The sequence below is a fragment of the Drosophila gunungcola genome, unplaced genomic scaffold, assembly GCF_025200985.1.
Source record: "Drosophila gunungcola strain Sukarami unplaced genomic scaffold, Dgunungcola_SK_2 000010F, whole genome shotgun sequence".
In the NCBI taxonomy this organism is placed as follows: Eukaryota; Metazoa; Arthropoda; class Insecta; order Diptera; family Drosophilidae; genus Drosophila; species Drosophila gunungcola.
The window spans coordinates 1,887,728-1,911,809 of record NW_026453198.1 but is presented as its reverse complement, the minus strand read 5'-3'; the positions used below and the strand labels follow the sequence as shown (position 1 = coordinate 1,911,809).

Below are 24,082 nucleotides of genomic sequence, written 5' to 3'. Positions count from 1 at the left end.
AGAACAATTCTCATTAATGTTTTTTTTTTCGAAATTTTCCTTACCCTTGGCCCATGTTTGACACAATAAGTATGCGGCGCACCATTTTAGCCGAAAAATGTCTTTATTGGGGCCTCCTTAGACATTGCGATAATTACTATTGATTTAAACTCTCCATTTAAGTCTGTTCGGCAACTGCCATAAGCTCGCTGCAATGCATCTAAAAATCCGATCGATTTCTTTGTGACGAGTTAAAAAATCCTGGAATTTCGATGGATTGAAGATTGTGGAAATGTTCTTCGATTCGCTTCCACTGGGATTGAAGATCAGAGGGAAGTGGATCGTCCCAGTTTAGAAGGTGCATCCTTAAGTACGGCTGCTCCGATGGGAAACTTTTGAGAAGTGATCCGCAATACATTTAAAGCTCCTGATTGCTAGAAATGGTGCGCAAGACATTTGCACGATGCATCAAACACAACACGTAGCTTGGTAGTCGTGCTTTCTGATCTAAGGACTCCATGATGCGGGATTACATAATGGATCTTCTGCGAGTCGAAATCAGATGCCAATTGTATGTGATTCAGAGCTACGAATCACTTCATGAATTTCACGTACATCTCTCTTAACAACGGGTTGCGGTTCAACCTGCGTTCATTTTGCAGAAACCGGACTTTCCTAGCTTGTGAGGGTTCTCTTTAAAGGGCAATCAAACTTGGACCCGTCCAGATGTTAGAAACTTTGTGTTTGCCAAATAATGCCGTTCGCATTCCTCATCTTCTACGGTGAAACAATTATGGTTCGAATTAGCCAAAACATTTCTAATGCATGTTGCAGCTCTGTGGAACGTGCCATGTTGCATGTAACGATTTGTGATTTCGGAATTTCAGAAACCTTTCCGCCAACGATCCAACCAAGTGCAGTATTGACCAGGCAAGGAATTTTTCCTTTCGAAAAAAAATCAAAAAACCTCTGTGTGCTGATGAGTAAGTCAATCTTGTGAGGCCTGTAGAATCCTGGATCTGCAAGGTTAATCTCTGTAGGTATGTTCCACTGTAAAGTTTCAACGAAACGCTCTGGCTGATTAAGCGATATTGTCTTCGCTACAGCGAATTGTTAATGCCTTTCATTTACTGATAGTCATGATCGAAAAGTTGTTGAGGCAGAAAATCTCATCTGCGTTCTGACATCGCCTATGCCAGAAATGTCATACTTCTGTCTTTCGAATCTGAGCTGAGGGAGCTTGGCCAACTCTTCAGAGATGAAATTTATTTCAGGGCCTGAGTCAAGCAAAGCTCTGGCTGGCTGAAAAATTCCGAACTTATCCCTAATTGACACTTCTACTTTAGGGATTTAAGCGCGCCTCGAATGACGCGAAAGCATGGAAATAGCATGTGTGAGTTCCTGCTCCTGCTGAGAAGTGTGGGCAACAATCTGGGTTGGTTGCTCTGGATGAGCACTTCTACGAAGAATAGTGTGATGTAAACCTTGACAAACGCGACATCGCGATCTACTTGGACATCTGCTCGCCAAATGGTCGGTGCGCAAAAAAATTAATGCACAGAGCGGATTGATTGATGAAATTAAATTTATCCTGCCAGTCTAGTGAACTAAATGAGTGAGAGCGTGATCAGTAGCATAACATTTTTTACAACCACCCTGTGCCGCAACAAAGGCTCTCCTATTCTGTGTGGGCCTTTCTTTTGGCTTCTCATCAGATGACCGTTTAACGTTGCTCTCCAAATATTAACAGTGACTGCTTAAACTGCGGTAACAATTCTCCCAAGTAGGCAACACCTCGTATTCTTGAACCCGATCTTAGGATAATTTTTAATATACATCAATTTTAGATAAAACAAGATGAATTAATTTTGCGTTCATAACATTTGCTTCAGTTCCTAACGACAACAACGATTCACGCACCGCGGAAACGGTATACAAGATTCAACGAACAACTGCGGGATCAGATCTTTTCATCATTTGAATATCATATAAGCTAGAAATGTGCTCTATGAAAATCAAAACCTTTTTAACTGCTTTAACGCCGTAGGATAATTGATTTCGGACACTTGGAAAGGGGCTACGACACTCAGAGCGGCTCCAGACAAACAGCTAAGCAAGTAGTTGAATTTGTCAAGCTGAGTGATATTGTGGAGCAATCATTGACTGAAAAAATACCTTATCCAAATATGATGGCAATGCCTTTTGGTTCTGAGTGAGGAAAAGAAACACTCCGATGCTTGGGAGAGTAACTCAATTTTTGGCTCATTTATTTGCAGACCAGCTGCACAAGTATGTGTGTATATGGTCAGAGTGGAATGACAAAAAAACGATTGCATTTGCGAGTCTAGCTTACGGTTTTTCGTCGCCTTTGTGCCGCTGTATCTTAGCTTGCGAAACTATACTTGCGACGGTTATGAGGTGTGCAGGTATCCACGACCCCAGTGGCGATGATTCCGGTGATCCAACGATGCTTCCGGAGATCCAACGATGATGCCAAATGCACTGCCAATAGGCCGATGAAGTGCACAGCGTGCCAATTAGTCTTCAGTCAGCTCTCATTGCGATCGGACGTGCTTTCTTCTTCGCTATGTCAATCTGTTCCAAATGCAATTCCGAAGTAACCGCCGCGCAGCTTCGCCGTTTCGATGCGATTCGGTGTTCTTCTCTTTGCCTCCGCGCTTTTCACATTGCTTGTGTCGAATTGCAGCCGGATGCAATTAAATTGCTAACGAACCTGCCAAACCTACTCTGGCAGTGCGATGGCTGTGTTGTCCATAATGACTCTCACTCTAAAGTTGACGAAATCAATATTAGAGTTATTGAACTGGAAAGGCAATATATGGATTTGAATACCAGATTTCTTAATGCCCTGCCGAATTTGTCTAATCATGTTGATACTATGCCGCGGAACAAGACTGCCGTTACCACTGCAGCTCTAATTACAGCGTTTCCCATTTCACCTTTAACTAGTTCCGAAATTTCTAATTTAGAGTTTCCTGCTGTGAGCTCTGTACCGGTGCGTAGGATGAAAAAGAAGATTCATAAAACCAATAAGAAGCGCCTAGTTGGACTGGTCCCTAGCTGTGATGCATTTTTAGCTCTGCCAAGCAGAAATTATCTTCACATTGGAAAATTTCCTGTTACCAAGAAGCCAAAGGCGTTGTGCAAATATGTGTCCGATAAGCTGCATATCGAAGTTAATACTATATCTTGCAACATTCTGGTAAAAAAAAGATGTGGACATATCGCCGCTTAAATTAATAAACTTTAAGCTGGGAGTTCCTGAGCAGCATTTTTTAACTGTTTTTAGTGGCGAATTTTGGCCTCAATCGTTCAGGGTAGGCCGTTTTATTCATAGGGACAGACCAGTTGAAGTTACTGTTGTGGATAACCCACTTATTGGACGACCTCAGCGTACATCAACACCTACGGCAGCTTAAAAAAACACCCAATAATTGGCGCTACTGGCGCTGATTTTGTTGCGGGGCAATTTTTACAGCCAACTTTTCATCTGCCTACTCTTCCCTTGCAACAACAACAGCTGTCTGCTATGACTTCGGCTTGCAGTGCATTTCTCATAGAGGCGTTTTCCTCTCGTTTCGATTTTCTCCAGCTGGACCATCAAGAACATTTTTCTCCGCCCGCTTTGTGCGATGTTTACCATTCTTCTCGATGCTCAGATCGCGTTCTTCAAACGTACCAACAACAACATTTGGATACGCAATTGTTGTCCGTCTGGTGCACTTCGGGAAAATTATCTGGTTCGGCTTTGACAATAATTCTAAACGCGCTCTTCGTTGCGCTTTGCTCCGCTCCGATGCAACAACAGTTTCATCGGAAGTTCTTATCGCTGTCCACTTTACATGAGCATCGCTCAAGCGCTGGATATGATGCTGTTCTAATTGCGCTCTTTGGAGTTGGCCTGTCTTCAGTCTTCGCCGCTCTTGCGACTTGGAACTTTTTTTTCGCATGCTGGATCTGATGACATCAAACTCTTAAGGCTCATTCTCGTATCATTCTCACTGTTGCCGGGCGTTGACGATGCTCTTCGAAAATCTGACGTTTGGGAGCTCTTGGGACCATCTCTTTAATTACTCGAACCGTTCTCAGATCACTATCTGCATAAGCAAGTATCTACAAGGTAGCTTTCTTACTCTACTGAATATAGCTCATACGTGCCTGAGTTATTATACACCTTATCATCGGTCCAGCAGAACCCTATGCATTTCCCGCCAATTCAGGAAGAGGATAAAATAAATGTAAAACTTTCATCGTTATTAAAGGCAATCTGTGGAGTCTACAAGCCTCAGTCAGAAACTGGACAGAACGCTTCTGGTTCAGCCATTGTGTTTGCAACATTTTCTTGCAATCTTCCTTCTGCGGTGCCACATACGCGAGTACCTATAGCTGGCCGGAAGGATTCTCTTAAGACATACTTCCAAAATATATCAGGCATGCGCACCAAGGCTGAGTTGGTTTATTTGATGACTTCTACCTGCGACTTTGATGTGATTATTTTAATTGAGACCTGGCTCAACTCCAACTTTATTAATGACGAGTTCTTTGATTCGAACCAGTCCCTGATCTATCGTAAAGATAGGGATGCTGAGAAAACGCACTATTCAAGAGATGGAGGAGTTATTGTGGCAGTCCGCGCACTCTTCTTTCCGAAAATATTACTCTCAAATGAGGATTCATTGCTGGACCACATTTGCGTTTCAGCTCATGGGCCATCTGAAAAAGTTGTATTTATTGCATCATACATACCACCTAACAGCGAATACAGCCTCTATGAGGCACATTTGGATAACATTTCATGCGTTCATAAAGGGCTACTGGATACCGATCATATCTGCGTATTGGGTGACTTTAACCTAGGTTCCCTTGTGTGGGTGCAGGATCCCCACTCTTCTAATTTAATTTCCAGCAACGTTCCCTTACCACATGAGATCCTATTAATTGATGATTTGTTCAGTTTGGGCTTAACCCAGATAAACATAATCTTTAACTGTTTAAAAAGATTATTAGATCTAGTTTTTGTTAATTCTGTAATCAATTATTCTATAAGCCTATGCGAATGTCCTATTTCGAAATGTGATGTTCATCATAAGCCATTGCTTTTAAATTTACAATTTTATACTTTTGAGCATGAATTACCTCAAGTTCCATTTTACACATTTAATGAAAATAATCTAATAATCTGTTCGGAATGATATAATAATCTGTTCGGAAGGATATAATAACTGTTAATTGGTCTTCAGTTTTTTCGTATGCTAGTGTTGATGATTGCTATTTAAAATTTCTTAATATTGTTTCTGATATTCTCAAATGGAACTGACCTCTGAAGGTACGGAGTCCTTATAGGCTGCCATGGTAAACAAGTGGTATAGAAACTTTCGTAATAAGTTTTACAAGCGATATCTGGCAACTCGTAACTCTATTGACTGGGAACGATACAGGCAGCACAAAAGTGAGTTTGAATTTTTAAATAAATTTCTGTACAACCAGTACATTATCAATTTTGAGAATGGTCTTAAGCAAAATCCTAAAAAATTCTGAAGGTTTGTTAATTCAAAAAAGAATTTGTCTTCTATACCTTCTTCTATGACTATGGATATCATTACTGTTTCCTCTGAGCTGGGTGTGGCAAATTTTTTTGCAAAAGTTTGTAATTCTAACTTCGCACCTCTTGGTGATTGGAACCATCTCGAGACATTGAATAATATTCCGTTTCTTCGTAATATTGGAATTTTTTCATTGTCCTACGATGATATTCATCAAGCGGTGGACGTTTTTGATGATAATAATAAGCCTGACCTGGATGGAATTTCTCCCTGTTTCTTAAAAAATTGTGTCTCAGCATTTTGTCAGCCCCTAAAATTAATCTCCAACTTGTCACTTTCCAGTACGTGTTTTATTAATAAATGGAAAGAAGTCACGGTTACGCCAATTCATAAATCTGGTAGTAAATGCCTTATCATTAGATATCGACCCATTGCCAAATTGAGTATGATATCTAAACTTTTTGAGCGGATTATCACCAAGCATCTTCCCTTTCTTGTGAAGACCTACATTTCGCCCAATCAGCATGGGTTTGTGTCCGGAAGATCTACTACCTCAAATTTAGCTGTTTTTAGTAATTATTGTCTCAATGAATTTCAACGTCAGTGTCAGGTGGATGGTATCTACTTAGATTTGGCAAAAGCATTTGATAAAGTTTGCCATAAAGCACTTTTCACAGAGCTTCGGCAATACTTTTTGCTATTGGGATTTCATCCCTTGTTGCTTAAATTAATTATATCATATTTGGATCGGTGGACCTATCGGGTCAACATTAATGGTAATTTTCTTGCCCGTTTGTTACTCCCACTTAACTTTAATAAGTGTTATTTCGTCAGGTATAGTAAACGCACTTTTGATATTTTAAGTCCCTATTCATTGTACTCATAGCTTTTGCCACATCAATGTGAGTCTTTAGACCTCGGGGTCTTGTTTGATTGTAAATTTAGTTTTTCTGGCCACCCTAACTTTATTATACCCAAAGTCTATGCTATGTTTGGGTTTGTTAGGCGAAATAGTATGCATTTTGACCCTTATACTAAACTTACACTCTATTCAGCATTTGTGCGCTCCAAATTAGATTATGCCTCTTTCATTTGGAACCCTACGGCTTCTTCGCACGTTAATAGAATTGAGCGCATTCAAAAACAATTTCTAAGATTTGCTCTTTGTTCACATAATTTTGCTAATCCTTTGCCATCTTACTCTAGCAGATGTCGTCTTGTCCATCTCTCTAGCCTTGAAGACCGTAGGAAAATACAAGCTTTACTTATCCTGGATGACCTTCTTACAGGCAGCCTTGATTGCCATGCAGGTCTTTACGTTCTCACGAACCATTTTTTATGAGCCTATTTGTCGGGCTCTTCGACTATAAAATGCTTTACCACCTAGCATGCGGTTCGACTTCCGTTCCAACAAGCAATTAGTGCGTTATTCTTTAGTTGAATATTTTTTAACTTGTTTTGTTTAGTTTTAAGATATATATAGATGTAGCCAGTAAACATTGTTTTGGCGAATAAATAAATAAATAAATAAATAAATAAATAAATAAAAACACACCAAGTATTCTGGCGGTCTAGCGATGCTGGGATCTATTTCTCCGCCAAATGCAGAGTGAAGATTCTGTGTGGATAGGATTTATGTTGAGACTTACCGAATGCAGTGTCCTGTCACGGTCGCCAAAATGTGCGGACTCTGCACAAATGCAGAGTTATCAGAGTAAAACGTCCGAGTTGTTTCGATCTCTAATATGCACTGATTTTAATGTTCAAGTTTGAGATTACAAAGAGCGATATGTACATGTGTGAGCTGTATGTATAAGAGCGAATTAAAAATAAAAACATATGATGACAGTGAGGGGTAATTAAGTAGTACAAGTTGGCAAAGAATTCAAATTAGTCAACTGTTTTTAAACAAAGCTATTTATAAACAATTAATAATAAAATGTAAATTGGCATTCAGTATTGTCCATCTTTTTAGTAAATCACGGATTCCGCGTCGAAAGAAGTCTATTTTTTTTATATTATTCAAATCGGAAAACAGTATCATACAGTTGCCATAGGAATGATCGAAAAATTGAGCTAAAATCATCATAGCTTGTATGTATTTAAACATACATATATGCATTTAACCCGATATTTAGATTTTTTAAATAGTATTAAATTTTGCAATAGCTGCAAGGGGAAATAAACGTTGGCTTGCCGAATTTGGCTTCGTTTCTTGTTACTTTATTCGAAGAGTTTCGGCTTTAATGTCAACGTGTTAGTATCGATTTTTACGGAGCACTCTGAATTTTTCTAATAAAGAGTTTTTCTAAACATATTTTTAAAATTTTACATCAGTCTTTGGAACAACATATTCATGTTTACCTAAACGTTTGTGTTTGCCGGCCTTGCCTTCACTGGCAGGCCGACTTCCGCGTACGTGTGTTGCTACGTGAATATAAGCCAGCAGCCCGTGCTTTACTCTGCGAGTTTTAGTTTAGCCTGTCCCTTATCAAGGCGGACATTGGCCAAATCATGAAAGCATAGAGTAAGAACTATATAGAGGCACCATGTTTATATATTAGTCTCCCAAGAACTATGTCATTGCAACCCTTTCAGATAGGCGGGGGTGTCGCCGATCCGACAGGTGGGGCGAAACAGACACCTCGGTGATGGAGTAGAAGAAAGAATTGAGAATAATAACAAAAAAAAGTAAGCAACCGCGGCCTCCAGCTTTTGTCATTAATGTTGTTACCGAAATCTAGAAACTAATGAATCTTATCAAGGCGGCCACAACAAATATACGCTTTAAGATATCTGGACGTGCTACAGTTAGTGTTTCGTCATCTGATGGTGACTTTAAAAGCTTTTTTTGGATAATTATATCCCATTTAACTCCTGGCAATTAAAAAATGCTCGGGCATTCATATTCGTAGTCAAAGACCTTCACTCATCAACGAATACTGAAGACATCAAGATTGATCTAGCCGCCGTTGGTCCTGTGGTTCGTAATATCTACAAACCTTTCGGATAGTAATAGTTCTTAGGTCCCACAATGTGAAAGTCTTACAATAAATCTTTGGCCTATCAGTCAGTCTATATTGTCCCTCCTGTGCGTCGTAATGACGTCGCCTGCTGTTTCCAACCTCCAAAATGTAAATAATGAGGTTCTGCTAGAAGATAATTTTCCGCGCAAGACTGGAATTTTCAAAAAGTCACAAATAAGTAAATTTGTTCCTGCCTGGGGTCCAGTCTTATCCTCTCTTCATTCTAACCAGGAAAAGTCTAATTATGCCAGGCTTTCGCATTCTCAATAACGCTCACCACAGCCCTCCCCACATAATGCCAGTTCTGAACTTCTTATCTCACGTATCGACCAGATGAGGTCCATGATGATGAAAATGATGGAACTTCCTTGAAAATAAGTTTACCGGCAAGGCGCCTGCAAATACGTCTAGGAATAGGAGTTATGTTTATTATTGGTTTTTCGTATGTCTTTTTGGAACGCCAATGGTCTCACTGGCAAAAATCTTGAGCTAGAGCATTACGTTACCACTAATTAAATTGACGTAATGCTGATTAATGAAACACATTTTAACAGTCGTTCACATCTTAGGATTTTTGGCTATGACCTTTTTACGGCCAATCATCCGTCAGACCGTCTGCGCGGAGGGACTGCAATCTTAATCCGCTCTCACCTCCAATACTCTCCTTACAGCTCTAATTCAACTGCGTAATTTTAGGCCACTGCAATTAACTTGCGTAAAAGTTTAGGTGATTTCGTTTTGGCTTCTATCTACTGCCCTCCGTCATTTCAACTGCATGACCATCTAACATATTCTAGTCTACATGTTCTAGCTACTAGAGCACCTACACACTTTCCATCTGATACCAGGAGAAATTGTTTTTGATGTCTACAAGGGTATTTCACCAAATTATTTGACTATTCATGACTCGGCTGATATTAGCTCTGATCATATTCCGCTTGAAATACTTTTATGCGCCGCTGTTTCGACCTAATCGGCTAAGGCAATGATACTCCCCCGTTGGGCCAACATTGGTCGTTTTAGGGATAATCTTACAAAAGTTATTGAACATGAGGAATCCACTGATCTAAGTTGCCATGTATAAGACTTAGCTGTTTTTAAAAGGGCCGATTCTCTATTGAGAAAAGCAATTAACGTGGTCAAGTCGGACTTCTACCTCTGCAAACTTTAGTGCGATTGATCTACGTTCTGATCGTGGCTTTGAACTGTGGAAATGCACTTCTGGGCTTCAGCGCCAGCCACTTAAAAAGCTGCCCTTACTCCGTTCTGATGGTACTTGGGTGAGATATCTCGATGTCTTCATCTTACTATTGGAGAAAGAAAGAAAGAAAGCCTGACAATATACCGCATCAAACAGTCACACGTCTATTGCGCGAACTGGAAATAACTGTAAGGCTATTCAAAATCAATAAAATATTGAAAAAAAACAGTTTTATAGCTATTTGAAAACAAAATTTTTTTGTGAGCCGCCCTGTAGTTTTTATAAATTTTATAAATTTATTGTATATCCTGATTTGTGATAAAAAAGATGTAATTTTGTTTTGTTTTCTGAAAAACTTTTTTTGTTAATTTTTTTAAACTCGTAACTTTTATTTACGTTCCCTGTAATTGCAGAATTAGGAAAACTTTTAAAATATACCAATGTATAAATAAATCAAATAATTTACATTAAACGAGATTAATTTTTTTCTTTATTTGTTTTTCAGGGGTTAGAACTTCCTAAAACTGATCTGGAGCCTTTACTGATTAAATTATCAAAGCCACATGCGGAAGCTATTAAACAACGTGTACAAGCTTTAAATCAAACAGTTCGAGGACGCACAAAGAGTCGGTCAAAGCGTAAACCTGATATACGAGATTTATTTCCCGATTTTGATGTAAGATGATATATTATTTTATAATTTTTAATTATAAATAATTTTTTTTATTTTTTCCTGCCCTATGTTTACTTGCAAGTCAGAAAAGCCCGATTACACTGAGTTTCAAAATCTTACAATAATTTTTGTTTCATCATAAAAATCATTAAATACAGTGATACGATAGGTAAAGCAATCTCGAGGTCATGTGACGGCTTTGATTTTAAGTAAATGGATAATGCGACGTACCTCAAACACCCACAAAAGAGTATGAACTAGACACGTGTTTTCCATTTTATTGAAAAATGCTACATCTCTGTCTATAAACATGCTTTATAAAAATTTTTGTTTACCTTTTATTTATTTATTTATTTATGGGGTTACATGGAGAGGTTATAAAAATTTTTTTTTGCAAAGCATTAAATTTTTTTCGCGGCGATTACGCTGTTTCGAATGCAACCCTATATTTAAGTCGATATGCATATTCTACCATTTGAAAATGTCTAGTAATCATACGAGGGATTGGCAGACCTCAAATGGCTTGACGAAGATTAAGTTCCAGATGATATCAGCACAGATGAACAAGGGGAAGTGTTATTGTATTTAAGGACAAAATTTTTTGGAACTTAATAGATGAATTAAGGTTTTTAAAGGAAATACTTCACAGGACCACAGAAGTTTTGTGCAGGCCAAACCGTATATAAGTATGATAAATAAGAATTTTCTAAGCATAGTTTCCCACTACAGCTATGTTCTATCAGCTCTGGTATATGGGGTATATTTAATCTAAGAAAATCATTTTTTTTCTTTAGTTTGGTTATATTTTAAGATTGGTCAACAAATTTTAGCACCCCTTTTGTTTACTATGGTCCTTAAACAATCGGAAAAAAAAATTTTAACTATGCTGTAAATAATTTTGTTTTTTAGTTCTTCGAGATATAGTTTTGGTTTGTTATTTCAGAATTACGGTTAAAATAAAAATCGGACTTAATATAGAACAATCGGAATATAATAAAAAATAAACTAAAAAATAGTTGTAACTTCTATATTTTTTACGTTTTCCATAATTTCTTTTAAGTATAGTAGTGGTTGTCTAATTCAGAATTTTGCTTCTAATGCTGTTCAATAATTTAGCTGAAAGTCATCAATGCTTCAATTGTTTTAGACATATACACATATAAATCGAAATTTAGATGTTTTAAAGAATATATAATTTTTGCTTTAGCTGCAAGGGTATGTAGACTTCGGCTTGCTTCCTTTCTCTTTTTTCTTCAACGTAGTCTTTTTTGGTTGATACACTAATTTCAGCGATTAACCAACATTTAATTCTAACAAAAAAAAACACAAATTTATATATTCTTTAAAAAGTGAGTTTAAGAAACTAATAAAAATCAACCATCCAAAAAACAAAGGAATTTATAGCGCCGAAATTTAACTTGGCAATAAGACCATAAGGCACTATAATTTTCTCTTCTTCAAGTTTCGATAAATTAAATCCCAAGTAAGAGCACACCTTTAAACTTCGATCGTATTTATCAGTGTAATCGAAAAGCAAAAGTAAATCATATTTTTCTGATGTAAATAGTTTTTACACCAAATATTTGTTTAATGTTACATTTTTGTTATTAAAAAGGAATCAAGTACAGGCACACGTTCACGCAGTGCAACTCCAGATTCTTTAGATTCCATACAAGTCGATGAAGCTTGGATAACCAGTTCTACGTAAGACAGTCTTTGTTTACTAAAATTCCTGAGCTAATCTTTTTTTTAACAGACCAAACTTTGTGAGTGTTTTTGAAAACAAAAGTGAAACTGCCCGTAGAAGTCAAGAACAATCAAAAGGAAAATATTTTAAACAGAACTTGCGAAGAACACCCAGCGCGCCGCTTAAAAGTTCTACTTCTGCTGATATATTTCGAGGCTCACATGTGCGATGTGATATACCATTGTATTCGGCTCATGGTGTGCAGTTGCTTGGGTATTCACGAATAGGCACCATTCACTTGCCTCGAAATAGATCTGACTCAGATCCATTTTGTTCAGCTGGGTAAGTATTTTCATTTTTGTTGGCAGTTGCATTATTGTGTAATTATGTATTTCTTCAGGCAAGCTCGTGAAATACAATTGGCGGATTCGCAGAATGAAAATAATACATCATCAGGAGATTCTTGTGATGAGTGCACAGATACTTCCCTAACCAAAAAAAATAATCTAGAGCTGCCAAACTCAAAAAATCAGTGCACAAGTGTTAATCCTATGCCTTTTAATGGTCTAAGCTTTGAAAGTATTTGTCGAGATACCTATAGTACAGACTACATGGATACACCAGATAACTGTGATACTTCTTCAAAATTATGGTCCGACATAGTTTTAATGAGCGAAATTGACCGTAAACGTTTACAGACAACACTATGGTTAGAATTAGCCACAATATTCGATCGTAACCAAGTTTCCTTGGACAAAAGAAAGCCTTTTAAGCGTCGTCGCAAAGAGGAGGGTAGTCTCTTTGGTGTATCTTTAAACGCACTCATACGTCGGGATCAGCAAGCTACTGGAACTGACTCAACGTTAGTTCCACTATTTTTGGAAAATCTGCTTGCCGAACTTCTGCAACGTGGCTCTAAAGAAGAAGGAATACTACGAATAGGGGGACATAAGCAAAAGGTATAAACGTTTTTAATATAATGTTCTTATAAATTAATATAATAATATTGTTACTTACAGACTGATATACTTTATAACGAATTAGAATCAACTTTTTATCAAAGACCAGAAAAGTTAGCTCATCTTTTTGGATCAGCTACAGTTCACGAACTCAGTACCCTTCTAAAGCGATGGTTGCGTGAACTTCCCCAACCTTTGCTAACTAATGAGCTTATTAAACTATTTTATCAATGTCACACACTTCCACCAGTGGATCAAAGAAGTGCATTATCGATTGTATGTCAACTCCTTCCACCCGAGAACAGGAACACATTGCGTTCCCTGCTGAGATTTTTAAACTATATCATTGATCTTAAAGATGTCAACAAAATGAATCTTCATAATGTATCTACAATAATTGCTCCATCCTTTTTTCCACCACGGTATATACACCCGAGTGACAAAAACAGCATTGCAGAGCAAGTAAAGATGGCCGCACAGTGTTGCCGTTTGACTTACGTTTTAATATTGCGTGGCGAAAGACTTTTCCAAGTACCAAATAATTTAATTGTGGAATCCAAGAGTAAGAAAACGAGGTTGGTATGTTTTGACCTTGAATTATGGAACTAATTTTTTCATGTATTGTATTTTTACAGGGTAAAAAAGGATGCCCCCGGCGAGGCATAATATAAATTTATAAAATTACACCTAATTTAAATGAAGCCTATAACTCTAATGGCAACGATTTTGACTCTACAGTTATTAACGAACATGATGTGCATCGCTTTGTTATTTGAAAAACATATATTTTATATTTTACTGTTGTAAACTTATTATGTATTTAATTTTGGTTAAACTTGACTCTCGCCAACGGTGGCATTCTTGTAATTGATGAGGACTATGTTGGCCATGTCTTTAAAATCAGAGACGGAATATGATCAGCATAAAAAAAAAGTGATTTGAAAATAATCGGCATAGTTCTCATAGTAATAGGCAAAAGGACTTGACTCTGAGTGACATTTATTGGGCCATAGGGCTTTATTTATAGAAGAACTTAGCATAGGAGCTTATGGTAAGGGATATATGTGTTTGAGGATTACTTATATGAATTTAAATAGTATCCTTGTTTTACGTTTAATTACATTTTAGTTTTTTTGTTATTACACATTTATTACCTCTTCAGATAACTATGGGGTTCTTATCCTAACTTACTGTAACATATTTTAGTGCGGTTGATGTCTTGGCTATCCGTATGATAATGTTTTATTCAAACAGTGGGTTTTTAAATATGCTACACCCTCCTTTCTTAAAAAAAATGTTTATTTGAATAGGTTTTTACTATTTGATTTGTGGATGTACGTTTTGTTTTTTTATTTTTTATACCCTTGCAGAGGGTATTATAATTTTAGTCAGAAGTTTGCAACGCAATGACGGAGACATTTTCGACCTTATAAAGTATATAATTAAATGCTCGAATACTTCGTAAGTTTAAAAAATTTACTTCATTTTATTTAACCGAATTAATACAAGATTATTTATAATGAAGAACACCGACCAATTCGTTGTAGGTTTCAAACTGAACTTAACTGAATTTAGCTGCAAGGGTTGACGTTCATGCCTCGGTCTCGAGCTTTTGGGTGAATCTTGAAGATTCTGAGAGAGGGAGCTTAATTATGGATTGTGATAGCTTTTTTTTAATGCTTTGATTTCTCTTGAAGTCAATTGCTCTTTTGTAATTTGATAATTTTGTTTTCGAGCTATCGAGTCCGAACTTCGAGCGTACGAAAAATGGGGCAGAATGTTTATACAATAAAAGTTGTTTAGTCTACTGCTGGGTACTTGTGTTTACTCAACTGATTGGGACTTATGTGGAGTTGTGGTGTCCTGTGACTGTATCCTTATCATTCGATAATGATTCATAGTTGTAGGGTAGCATGGGGTGTATGTGTTATGTGTTTGTACAATTGTAGGGTAGAATAGGGTATGATGATTATACATGTACTGTGTAATTATAAGTAGGCATCTGCTAAGTCTGCGGGACTGTGCATATGTTGCTATATTTATATTCTTGCTCAGCATCACTAGGAGAGTCGATCTAGCCATGTCCGTCAGTCTGTCCGTCCGTTTCTACGCAAACTAGTACCTCAGTTTTAAAGCTATATGCATGAAACTTTCCCAAAAGTTGTCTTTCTATTGCGACTATAGCATATAGCTCCCATAAAAACAATCGAAAAAATAAATAATAAAAAAATTATAACTGCTGTTTCTTAATTTTTTGTTTAGTTCTTCGACATATAGTAATGGTTAAATATTTTCGAATTACGGTTTAAATTTCATCAAAATTGGACAACTATAACATAAAGTTCCCATGGAAACAAAAATATGAAAAAAAATACATTATAAAAAAATGTATCTTTTATATTTGGTAATTTTTTTTTGTCAATTCTTTTTGACTTATTAAAAACTTGACAGTTCAGAATTACGCTTTTAATTTTATTAAAACCGGAAAACGATATCATATATCTGCCATATGAACTATTGAATAATTGAGCTGCAAATCATCATAGCTTTAATGTTTTTAAACATATACGCAAGTAAATCATAATTTTTATGTTTTAAAGAATATTTAATTTTTGCAATAGCTGTATTATTGAAATATCATTATATTTATTTATACTGACTAATTTTTATTTTATAATTTATTTATTTATATCATTCTTTACTTGTTCTTTTGGTTTTACCTTAAAATTTTAAATTTATTTTTTCCTTTTGTAGTGTATATTTAAGTTCCTCATTATAATCATCTTTATTTTAAAAAGGTTCGATACTATTAGTTAAATATATGAAATTTCTTGGTATTTTCTGAAGCTGAGTTCAAATGGGCAGTAACCGTGTACACTTGAAGTGATATTGAAGCAATAGGTGCAATATTGAATATATTGGACCCAGTTGTCTTTTTGTATTGATATATATGATCTAATGCATTCGTCAAATGTTCTATGGGATCTTTTGATTGTGCCCAGAGTTTTATTGTGGTGTGCTGTGCAATTATGTGTATCAATGTTACAATTTATGCAGAGTTTAGTTAATACCAAATTCATGTATTCTGTCCCCATGTCTGTTAAAATGGTTTTCATTGGTCCGAAGGTAAGAATACATTTTTCAAATATTGACCTTGCTATTGTTTTTTGCGCTTACACCTTGTACTAGAATTTCTACAATAGGTAATATTGTAATGTCTGTTTTTTTCAAATACAATTTTTTGTTGTTTAAATTTGAGCATTGGGATGGTTTAAAAAATATTTTTTTTTGGAATTTGTCAACTTTGTGTTTACTGGCCTCTTGTCCTACAGTTCTTTTTATAAAATTTTAGAAATTCATAGTTATTAGCATCCCGCGGATTTATTTCTTTGTATACTTTTGGTTTTTTAACACGTCGATTTTCGAAAGTTTTTCCTGTTTTCTTGTTCGCCGATGATGATCTGGGTGTAACCTTAAGTATATTGTTATTTGCTAATTTCTTTATATCCCTTAATTATAATCTTGAAAGTGCATCGTTTGCTGCATTTTCCTGTCCTCTGATATGTTGTATTAATAAATCGTATTCTTCTAAGTCTAATCTAATTCTAAATAGTTTTTATGAATGATTTTTCAAGGAGAAGAGGTAAAATAATGGTTTATGATCCGTTCTAAATAAAAATTTCTTTCCATATATATATGTATATGGCTGTAAATTCTTGTTTTATTGTAAAGTTTAAAAGGCGTTCAAATGGGTAATTGCTTTCCGCGATGTTCTTGACTTCCCCACAAGCTACATTAGGAAATCAAAATATTGAAGCACTGCTGGGCTTAATAGTTGATTTTTTAGATACTCAGTTGTCAATTTTTATTCCAGCAAAAATTAACTTTTTTTCTAGATAGTCTGTTTATGCATTGTGCGGTTGTAGCAAAATTTGGAATAAACCTGCTTTAGTATTTGCAAAAGACTATCAAGCGTTTTGCATCGTCTCCGTTTTTCGGAGTTGGGTATTTTGGTAAAATACCTTTTTTTGTGCATTTGTTACCAAGAAATGTTACCTTGTGTGAAAAATATGTACTATTTTCCGGATGAAATTAAATTAAATATATATATATTTTATGTTTGAAAAGTTTGAAAAGTGCTCAAGAATGTTGTAGTGAGAATTGGTCTGCCAAAATTTATTTGTTTATTTTTCTATAGTCAACTACCAATCTCCAGCGTTCTTGATTAGTGCCCAGTAGTGAATTTTTGCCACTAATAAAATGGGATTATTGAACTCAGGTATTAACGGTTCAATGATATCATAATTGATCAATTTGTCCACTTGTTTATTAATGTCTGCTTTTCAACGGTGAGCTATTTTATTGTTTTTTGTATATGCTGGTTTGGAGTTATTCAGTCAAAGTTTTTGTTTGTAGATATTATGGGAGGTTATTTTTTCTGTATCTATCCCAAAAATGTCGAAAAATTCGTTACACAGTTTAAAAATTTCGTCTTTTATTGAAAGTGGAAAATTTTTTGCTAGTTTCCTAATTACTTTTTTTCTCAGTCGAGTTTATGCATTTGTTTCGTACAGCTTCTATTGTCCTCGGTGTCCGAGGCGAATTTACGAATTACATAGACCTGAAAAAAAGAAGGGGATGAGAAGGGGATGACAATAGCTGGCCAATCTTTAGCGGATGGTTACAAACGAGGACACATCTGTAAGCTCCATAAATGGTCCACACCAACGTCAAAAGGTGTTTTTTTTTATACGTTTTTTTTTGTTATTGAATTTTCTCTAAAAGAGACTTTCAATAAGTATTCAAATCTTAACCTATACGGTATTATAATTGTTAATTGGTTAATGGCCCTAAGTTGGGCACTCACTCACCGAGAGTGATTACTGAACCGCCTGAGCTGCCTGTCTAGTTGGTTTGGATGTATTGATAGTCTAGCTTCGTACTTCGAAACTTTACTATCAATTTCTTCTTTAACGGGTTTTATATCCAGGTCCCTGTGGAAATTTGCGTTGCGAATATACCAGGGGGCCCCAGTTATTGTTCGCAGTATCTTCGACTGTATTCGTTTGATCATTTCTATGTTGCTACCGCTTGCGTTTCCCCAGAGTTCAGACCCGTACATCCAGGTTGGCTTTAAACAAGAGTTGTAAATAACTACTTTGAGTTCCAGTGGCAGGGGTGAGCGGGAATGGATGAGCCAGTGAAACTGTTGAGTTTAATGGAAATCTTCTTCGCTTCAATTTGCTTTCTACAGGTAAGCCGCCTGTCTAAGTGGATGCACAGATGTGACTTCGTCGACTTGGAAGATTTGTTTGTTGTTTAGGGCTAGTGGTGGGCAGGTTGCCCGATTGAGTGTAAACGTAATATGTTTGCATTTTGGTTCGTGGACTTGTATGCGCCAATCTGCTAGCAATTTTTCTACGGCCCCCAGGTGGTTTTTTAAAAACGCTGTTGCTGTTTTTGGACATTTTGAACGACTGGTTATAGCTGTGATAGCAGCAAAGGTGGATAGAGTTGTCTGACTGCTTGTGGGAATGTCAGCCGTGCATAGGACATACAAGATCGGTCCGAGCACACTTCCTTGGGGTACTCCAGCTTCGATTTTGTGGTTGACGGAGAAGAAATGTTTGCATCCGACAGTAAATACTCTTTAAGGTTAGATTCAAGTAATTTGTGGGTGTTTTGTGGTAGGACAGTCTTGATTTTATGAACCAGACCGTCAATCCAAACGCGGTCGAAGGCTTGAGATACGTCTAGGAATAAGGCACTGCAGTATTCCCTGCATTCAAACGCTGTGCGTATTTCAGCTGTTATGCGATTTACCTGTTTGGTAGTTCCGTGCTTTTTCCTGAAGCCGAACTGATGTAGGGGGATCGCTCTGTCATTTTGGAGGTGTGTTCTGAGGTGGCACAAAGGCAGTTTTTCAAATAGCTTTGATAGGCACGGAAGGAGGCTAATGGGCCTATAGGACGAAGGTTGGGATTTGTCTTTGCCTGGTTTTGGTATCATTGTAATAACAGACTTTTTCCATTGTGTCAAAAGCATAACCACCATATTCAACTCAATTCTTAAATGGAGTCCCATAGCGCATAGAGGTAATTAAGTTTCATTTTAGGCGAAATTAAATTATGGCCAGGGGCTTTTTTTGGAATCATCTGTTCTGCAATGGCTTTTATGATTGTGCTTGTTTCAAGAATTATTGTGGAGAAAGGCTCCGCTGGTGGTGGTTTGGTAAAGTGAATTGGTTTGTCGGCGGATGTGGTTGGAAGACATTTTTTAATTAAGAGGCGAATATGTTGGCCTTTTCCTTGTCACAACGGGCCCACCCACCTGTTGGTGATCGAATTGGAAAATCGGGTTCTATTGGTGGTTGAATGTTTGGTGGGCGAAAGTTTCTTTTCTTTCTTTTCAGTAAGTAAAGCTTTAGACAACTTCCGACAAGCTTCTTTAAACCTATGCTTAGTAGCTAGGGAGCGTTGTGTGCCGGCCAGTCTCGGCGAAGTCGCCGCTTTTCTTGAAGGAGCGACTGGATCTGTCTAGTAGTAGGGATGTGGCTGAAAGTTATTTTATATAGTTTATACTTTAGCCACTTTGTTGTATTGGATGTCAGAAATTGTGGTCGTTCTACAAACTGTGCGTGTTCAGATAGACAAAGTAAAACAGGCGAGTGGTCAGATGACAGTTCCGCCAGGGTTTCAATATGTATCAGCCTGGACGGCACTCTCCTAGTTACAGCAAAATTGATAATGTCTGCTTTTTTGTTCGGATCTGCTGGCCAGTATGTGGTTTAATACGACGAGAGCCCCAGTAGTGGTGTTTTGCATTATAGTCACCGGTAGATATAAAACAGTTATCCAATGAGTTGTAAAAGCCTAAAAATTCATTCTCTGAAATATTAAATCGTGGGGGACAATACACAGCCGATAAGGTGACTGGACCACTGGTTATGTTGATTCGTAGGGATGTGGCCTGTATGTGGTTGTAAGCAAACGCCTCCAGAGTGTGATGCCTAATGCGCTGTTTGATAAAGATTCCGTTGCCTCCGTGAGCTTTGCCGCCTGGGTGGTTGCTCGCATAGAAGATGTGGCCAGTGAGATATAAATGGTTTTTATTGGTTAGGTGCGTTTCTGAGAGGAGCATGATATCGATAAACTGTAGAATTTTAAGTCTGTGCTGCGAAGCACCGTTAGCGTTCCAAAAGCACATTCTGAAGGGATCTTTTTAAGTTGACTTTTGTTTGATTAGAAGTTCCATAAGGTTGTTCTGGTTTCGCATTAGTTCCTGGAGGGTTCCTTGCATTGAAAGCATGATGTTCGTGAGTGTAGCTAAAGTAGCTTCAATGCTGCTTTGTATTTGTGGAGTGTAAGTCTGGTTTTGTTGGTTATAAGGTTGAGTTGGTCTTTGAGCGTTTTGCTCTGGAAGCGGAGTATATTTTGGTTTTGGTATAGGCGGGTGGGGCTGTAATGCTTCGCGCTGAGCGGTTCTTGTAGGCGACAATCCAGGGTATCGAAGTGCAGCCGCAAAAGTAACTCCAGGTGTGGTTTGTGAAGGAATGTAAAAATTTGGGTGAGCAACCTGTTGGGCGGAGGTTCGTTTTTGGCGCCTCTGGTTGAGCCGACTCTTGATCTCTTTATATACGGGGCATCCCCTGTAATTATCAGTGTGGTTTCCACCACAGTCGCTACATTTTCTCAGTGCTGGGTCTTCTTTTTTTTTTTGTTAGCCGTGCAAGCTTCTATACAGTGCAGGTCGCCACAGGCAACACAGACTGGTCGTAAGGTGCAATAACTTTTTGTGTGCCCAAACTTCTGGCAGTTTGTACACTGTACCGGGCCGTTTCGTTTATACGGCTCTTCTACGGTTATTCTTCGATGGAGTAGGTATTGCAGTTTCTTCATAGTAGTCACGTCTGGTTTGAGTTCAATCTTGAAGAGTGGCTGAGGAATTTTTGCCCTGTTGGTTATGTTCATGACGTTTTTAACGTCAAAACCATTTTCTTTAAGTCCTTTAGCTATATCATCTGCCGGGACGGTTTATTTCAACTTGAAGTCCTTTGCTACTTTTGAGTTGGTAGGTGTAATAATTAGCACGCTCACTGTCCAGGAAGTTTGTTACAGAGCGGTAGTTGGCTTCATTGGTGATCTGGATCTTGGTTTCAGGTATATTACCTTTTCTTTAATTAGTGATATAAAATATGTTTTGTCCAATTTTTTGCTTGAGTTTATTAATTAGATCTGAACAATTTTGATCTCAAATGTACATAGGTAGTTGCCTTACAATTTTATTGGCTTGGGGTGTTTGATCCTCATCTTTATCGAGCTCGCCAAGTATGGCAAATTTGTTTCCAGAAGTTGCCTTACTGGTGTTGTTTGAAGATTTCGTAAGTTTAGGCAAATTTGCTTCTTTAGCTTTTTGCGGACTAAGTTTTCTTTTTATTTGTACATACCGATCGATCCCAGTCTGTACAAGCGTAGATTGTTAGAGCTCTGTAGCAGAAGCTAGTTTTGCTCGCGATGCCAAAATCGGCCAGAAGTTGCCTTACTGGTGTTGTTTGAAGATTTCGTAAGTTTAGGCAAATTAGCTTCTTTAGCTTTTTGCGGACTAAGTTTTCTTTTTATTTGTACATACCGATCGATCTCAGTCTGTACAAGCGTAGATTGTGAGAGCTCTGTAGCAGAAGCTAGTTTTGCTCGCGATGCCAAAATCGGCCACACGTTGGTCGATGTTGAAGTTGTAGTCGATACGACAGTTGTTATTGAGGGCGCCGTATTAGTGTGCGCACAAGCTGATGTAGTCGGTGCGTCTATAGGTGGAAGGCGGGAAGGGCATTGCGAACTCCATGACTGCGTTGGAGTAGCGCAGCTTAAGTTGGTAAATAGTGCTGGCGAACTCTCAGTATTCGGCGGCGACATTGCACTTGCTGTTGTGTTATTTACTGTCTCCGATGAGACAATTGCTAAGTATGCATTATTTTTCGAAGACGAAGACAGTTGAAGCGAAGACAGTCGACGCACTGGCTTGCTGTTGGCACTTTTCAATAACGTACCCGCAGGCATTATTATTTACTTTAATTTATTTAAATCTTTGTGTTTGTTAATAGATTTGTTAGGAAAGAGAGCCCTTGTTGTTTGGCATTGCTGTCAGCGTCTTTTCGATATTTATTGGTTTGTTTTTATTTTTAAATAAGTTAGTGTTTCTGTTCACTCGGCGGAGCGATCGGAAACACGTCTACCTCGGGTAAATGTTTGAGTTGTCAAAATGTTGCTCAACAAAAATTGGCCTCACCGAAACTTCTTCAATATGTGTAGCCAAGTTTTATATTACTTCAAGTTGGAACATACTCTTAACCAGATCATCTCGGAAGAGAATTACGATTTACGATATGGAATTTCGCGCATATACACTGCTGATGCAGGTTCATTCAGACAATTGGCCGTGGTATGACTGCCATAAATTGCGAGTGTTGGCAAAATCAGCCGAAAAACATTCACTCAACTGTCTTTAGGGACCAAATAGAAAGTTGTTTCAAAGACAAGGGTTTCACTGTTTTAAATATTTACTGCCCAAGAAAGCCTGGCTGGCAAGAAATTTTGGTTATTTTTTGTTTACATTTACATTTAATTTATTTAATATTCTCCCTTGGGAGACTAACAATAAGTGTCTTAATTCTTAAATTAAAAAGTTATATTACAGTCAAGATGACTTTACTCAACTGATTGGGACTTATGTGGAGTTGTGGTGTCCTGTGACTGTATCCTTATCATTCGATAATGATTCATAGTTGTAGGGTAGCATGGGGTGTATGTGTTATGTGTTTGTACAATTGTAGGGTAGAATAGGGTATGATGATTATACATGTACTGTGTAATTATAAGTAGGCATCTGCTAAGTCTGCGGGACTGTGCATATGTTGCTATATTTATATTCTTGCTCAGCATCACTAGGAGAGTCGATCTAGCCATGTCCGTCAGTCTGTCCGTCCGTTTCTACGCAAACTAGTACCTCAGTTTTAAAGCTATATGCATGAAACTTTCCCAAAAGTTGTCTTTCTATAGCATATAGCTCCCATAAAAACAATCGAAAAAATAAATAATAAAAAAATTATAACTGCTGTTTCTTAATTTTTTGTTTAGTTCTTCGACATATAGTAATGGTTAAATATTTTCGAATTACGGTTTAAATTTCATCAAAATTGGACAACTATAACATAAAGCTCCCATGGAAACAAAAATATGAAAAAAAAAAATACATTATAAAAAAATGTATCTTTTATATTTGGTAATTTTTTTTTGTCAATTCTTTTTGACTTATTAAAAACTTGACAGTTCAGAATTACGCTTTTAATTTTATTAAAACCGGAAAACGATATCATATATCTGCCATATGAGCTATTGAATAATTGAGCTGCAAATCATCATAGCTTTAATGTTTTTAAACATATACGCAAGTAAATCATAATTTTTATGTTTTAAAGAATATTTAATTTTTGCAATAGCTGTATTATTGAAATATCATTATATTTATTTATACTGACTAATTTTTATTTTATAATTTATTTATTTATATCATTCTTTACTTGTTCTTTTGGTTTTACTTTAAAATTTTAAATTTATTTTTTCCTTTTGTAGTGTATAGTTAAGTTCCTCATTATAATCATCTTTATTTTAAAAAGGTTCGATACTATTAGTTAAATATATGAAATTTCTTGGTATTTTCTGAAGCTGAGTTCAAATGGGCAGTAACCGTGTACACTTAATGAAGTGATATTGAAGCAATAGGTGCAATATTGAATATATTGGACCCAAATGTCTTTTTGTATTGATATATATGATCTAATGCATTCGTCAAATGTTCTATGGGATCTTTTGATTGTGCCCAGAGTTTTATTGTGGTGTGCTGTGCAATTATGTGTATCAATGTTACAATTTATGCAGAGTTTAGTTAATACCAAATTCATGTATTCTGTCCCCATGTCTGTTAAAATGGTTTTCAT

The 24,082-nt window shown here is 36.9% G+C and overlaps 1 protein-coding gene across 5 annotated transcripts in view; it reads left to right on the top strand.

The window, feature by feature from the left end:
• The window catches only part of LOC128263642 (rho GTPase-activating protein conundrum), a 33,625-nt gene extending 18,729 nt beyond the window's left edge, over positions 1-14,896 (top strand). For 4 of the 5 annotated variants that reach the window (XM_052998714.1, XM_052998713.1, XM_052998716.1 and 1 more), the window contains 6 exons: positions 10,276-10,446; positions 12,059-12,147; positions 12,200-12,472; positions 12,531-13,089; positions 13,150-13,668; positions 13,725-14,896. In XM_052998714.1, coding sequence (XP_052854674.1) covers positions 10,276-10,446; positions 12,059-12,147; positions 12,200-12,472; positions 12,531-13,089; positions 13,150-13,668; positions 13,725-13,760 — 1,647 coding nt within the window. In that variant the 3' untranslated portion in view covers positions 13,761-14,896. The remainder of the gene's footprint in view (positions 1-10,275; positions 10,447-12,058; positions 12,148-12,199; positions 12,473-12,530; positions 13,090-13,149; positions 13,669-13,724) is intronic. The other variant, XM_052998717.1, reaches the window with a different exon arrangement.
• The last annotated feature ends 9,186 nt before the right edge of the window (positions 14,897-24,082 follow it).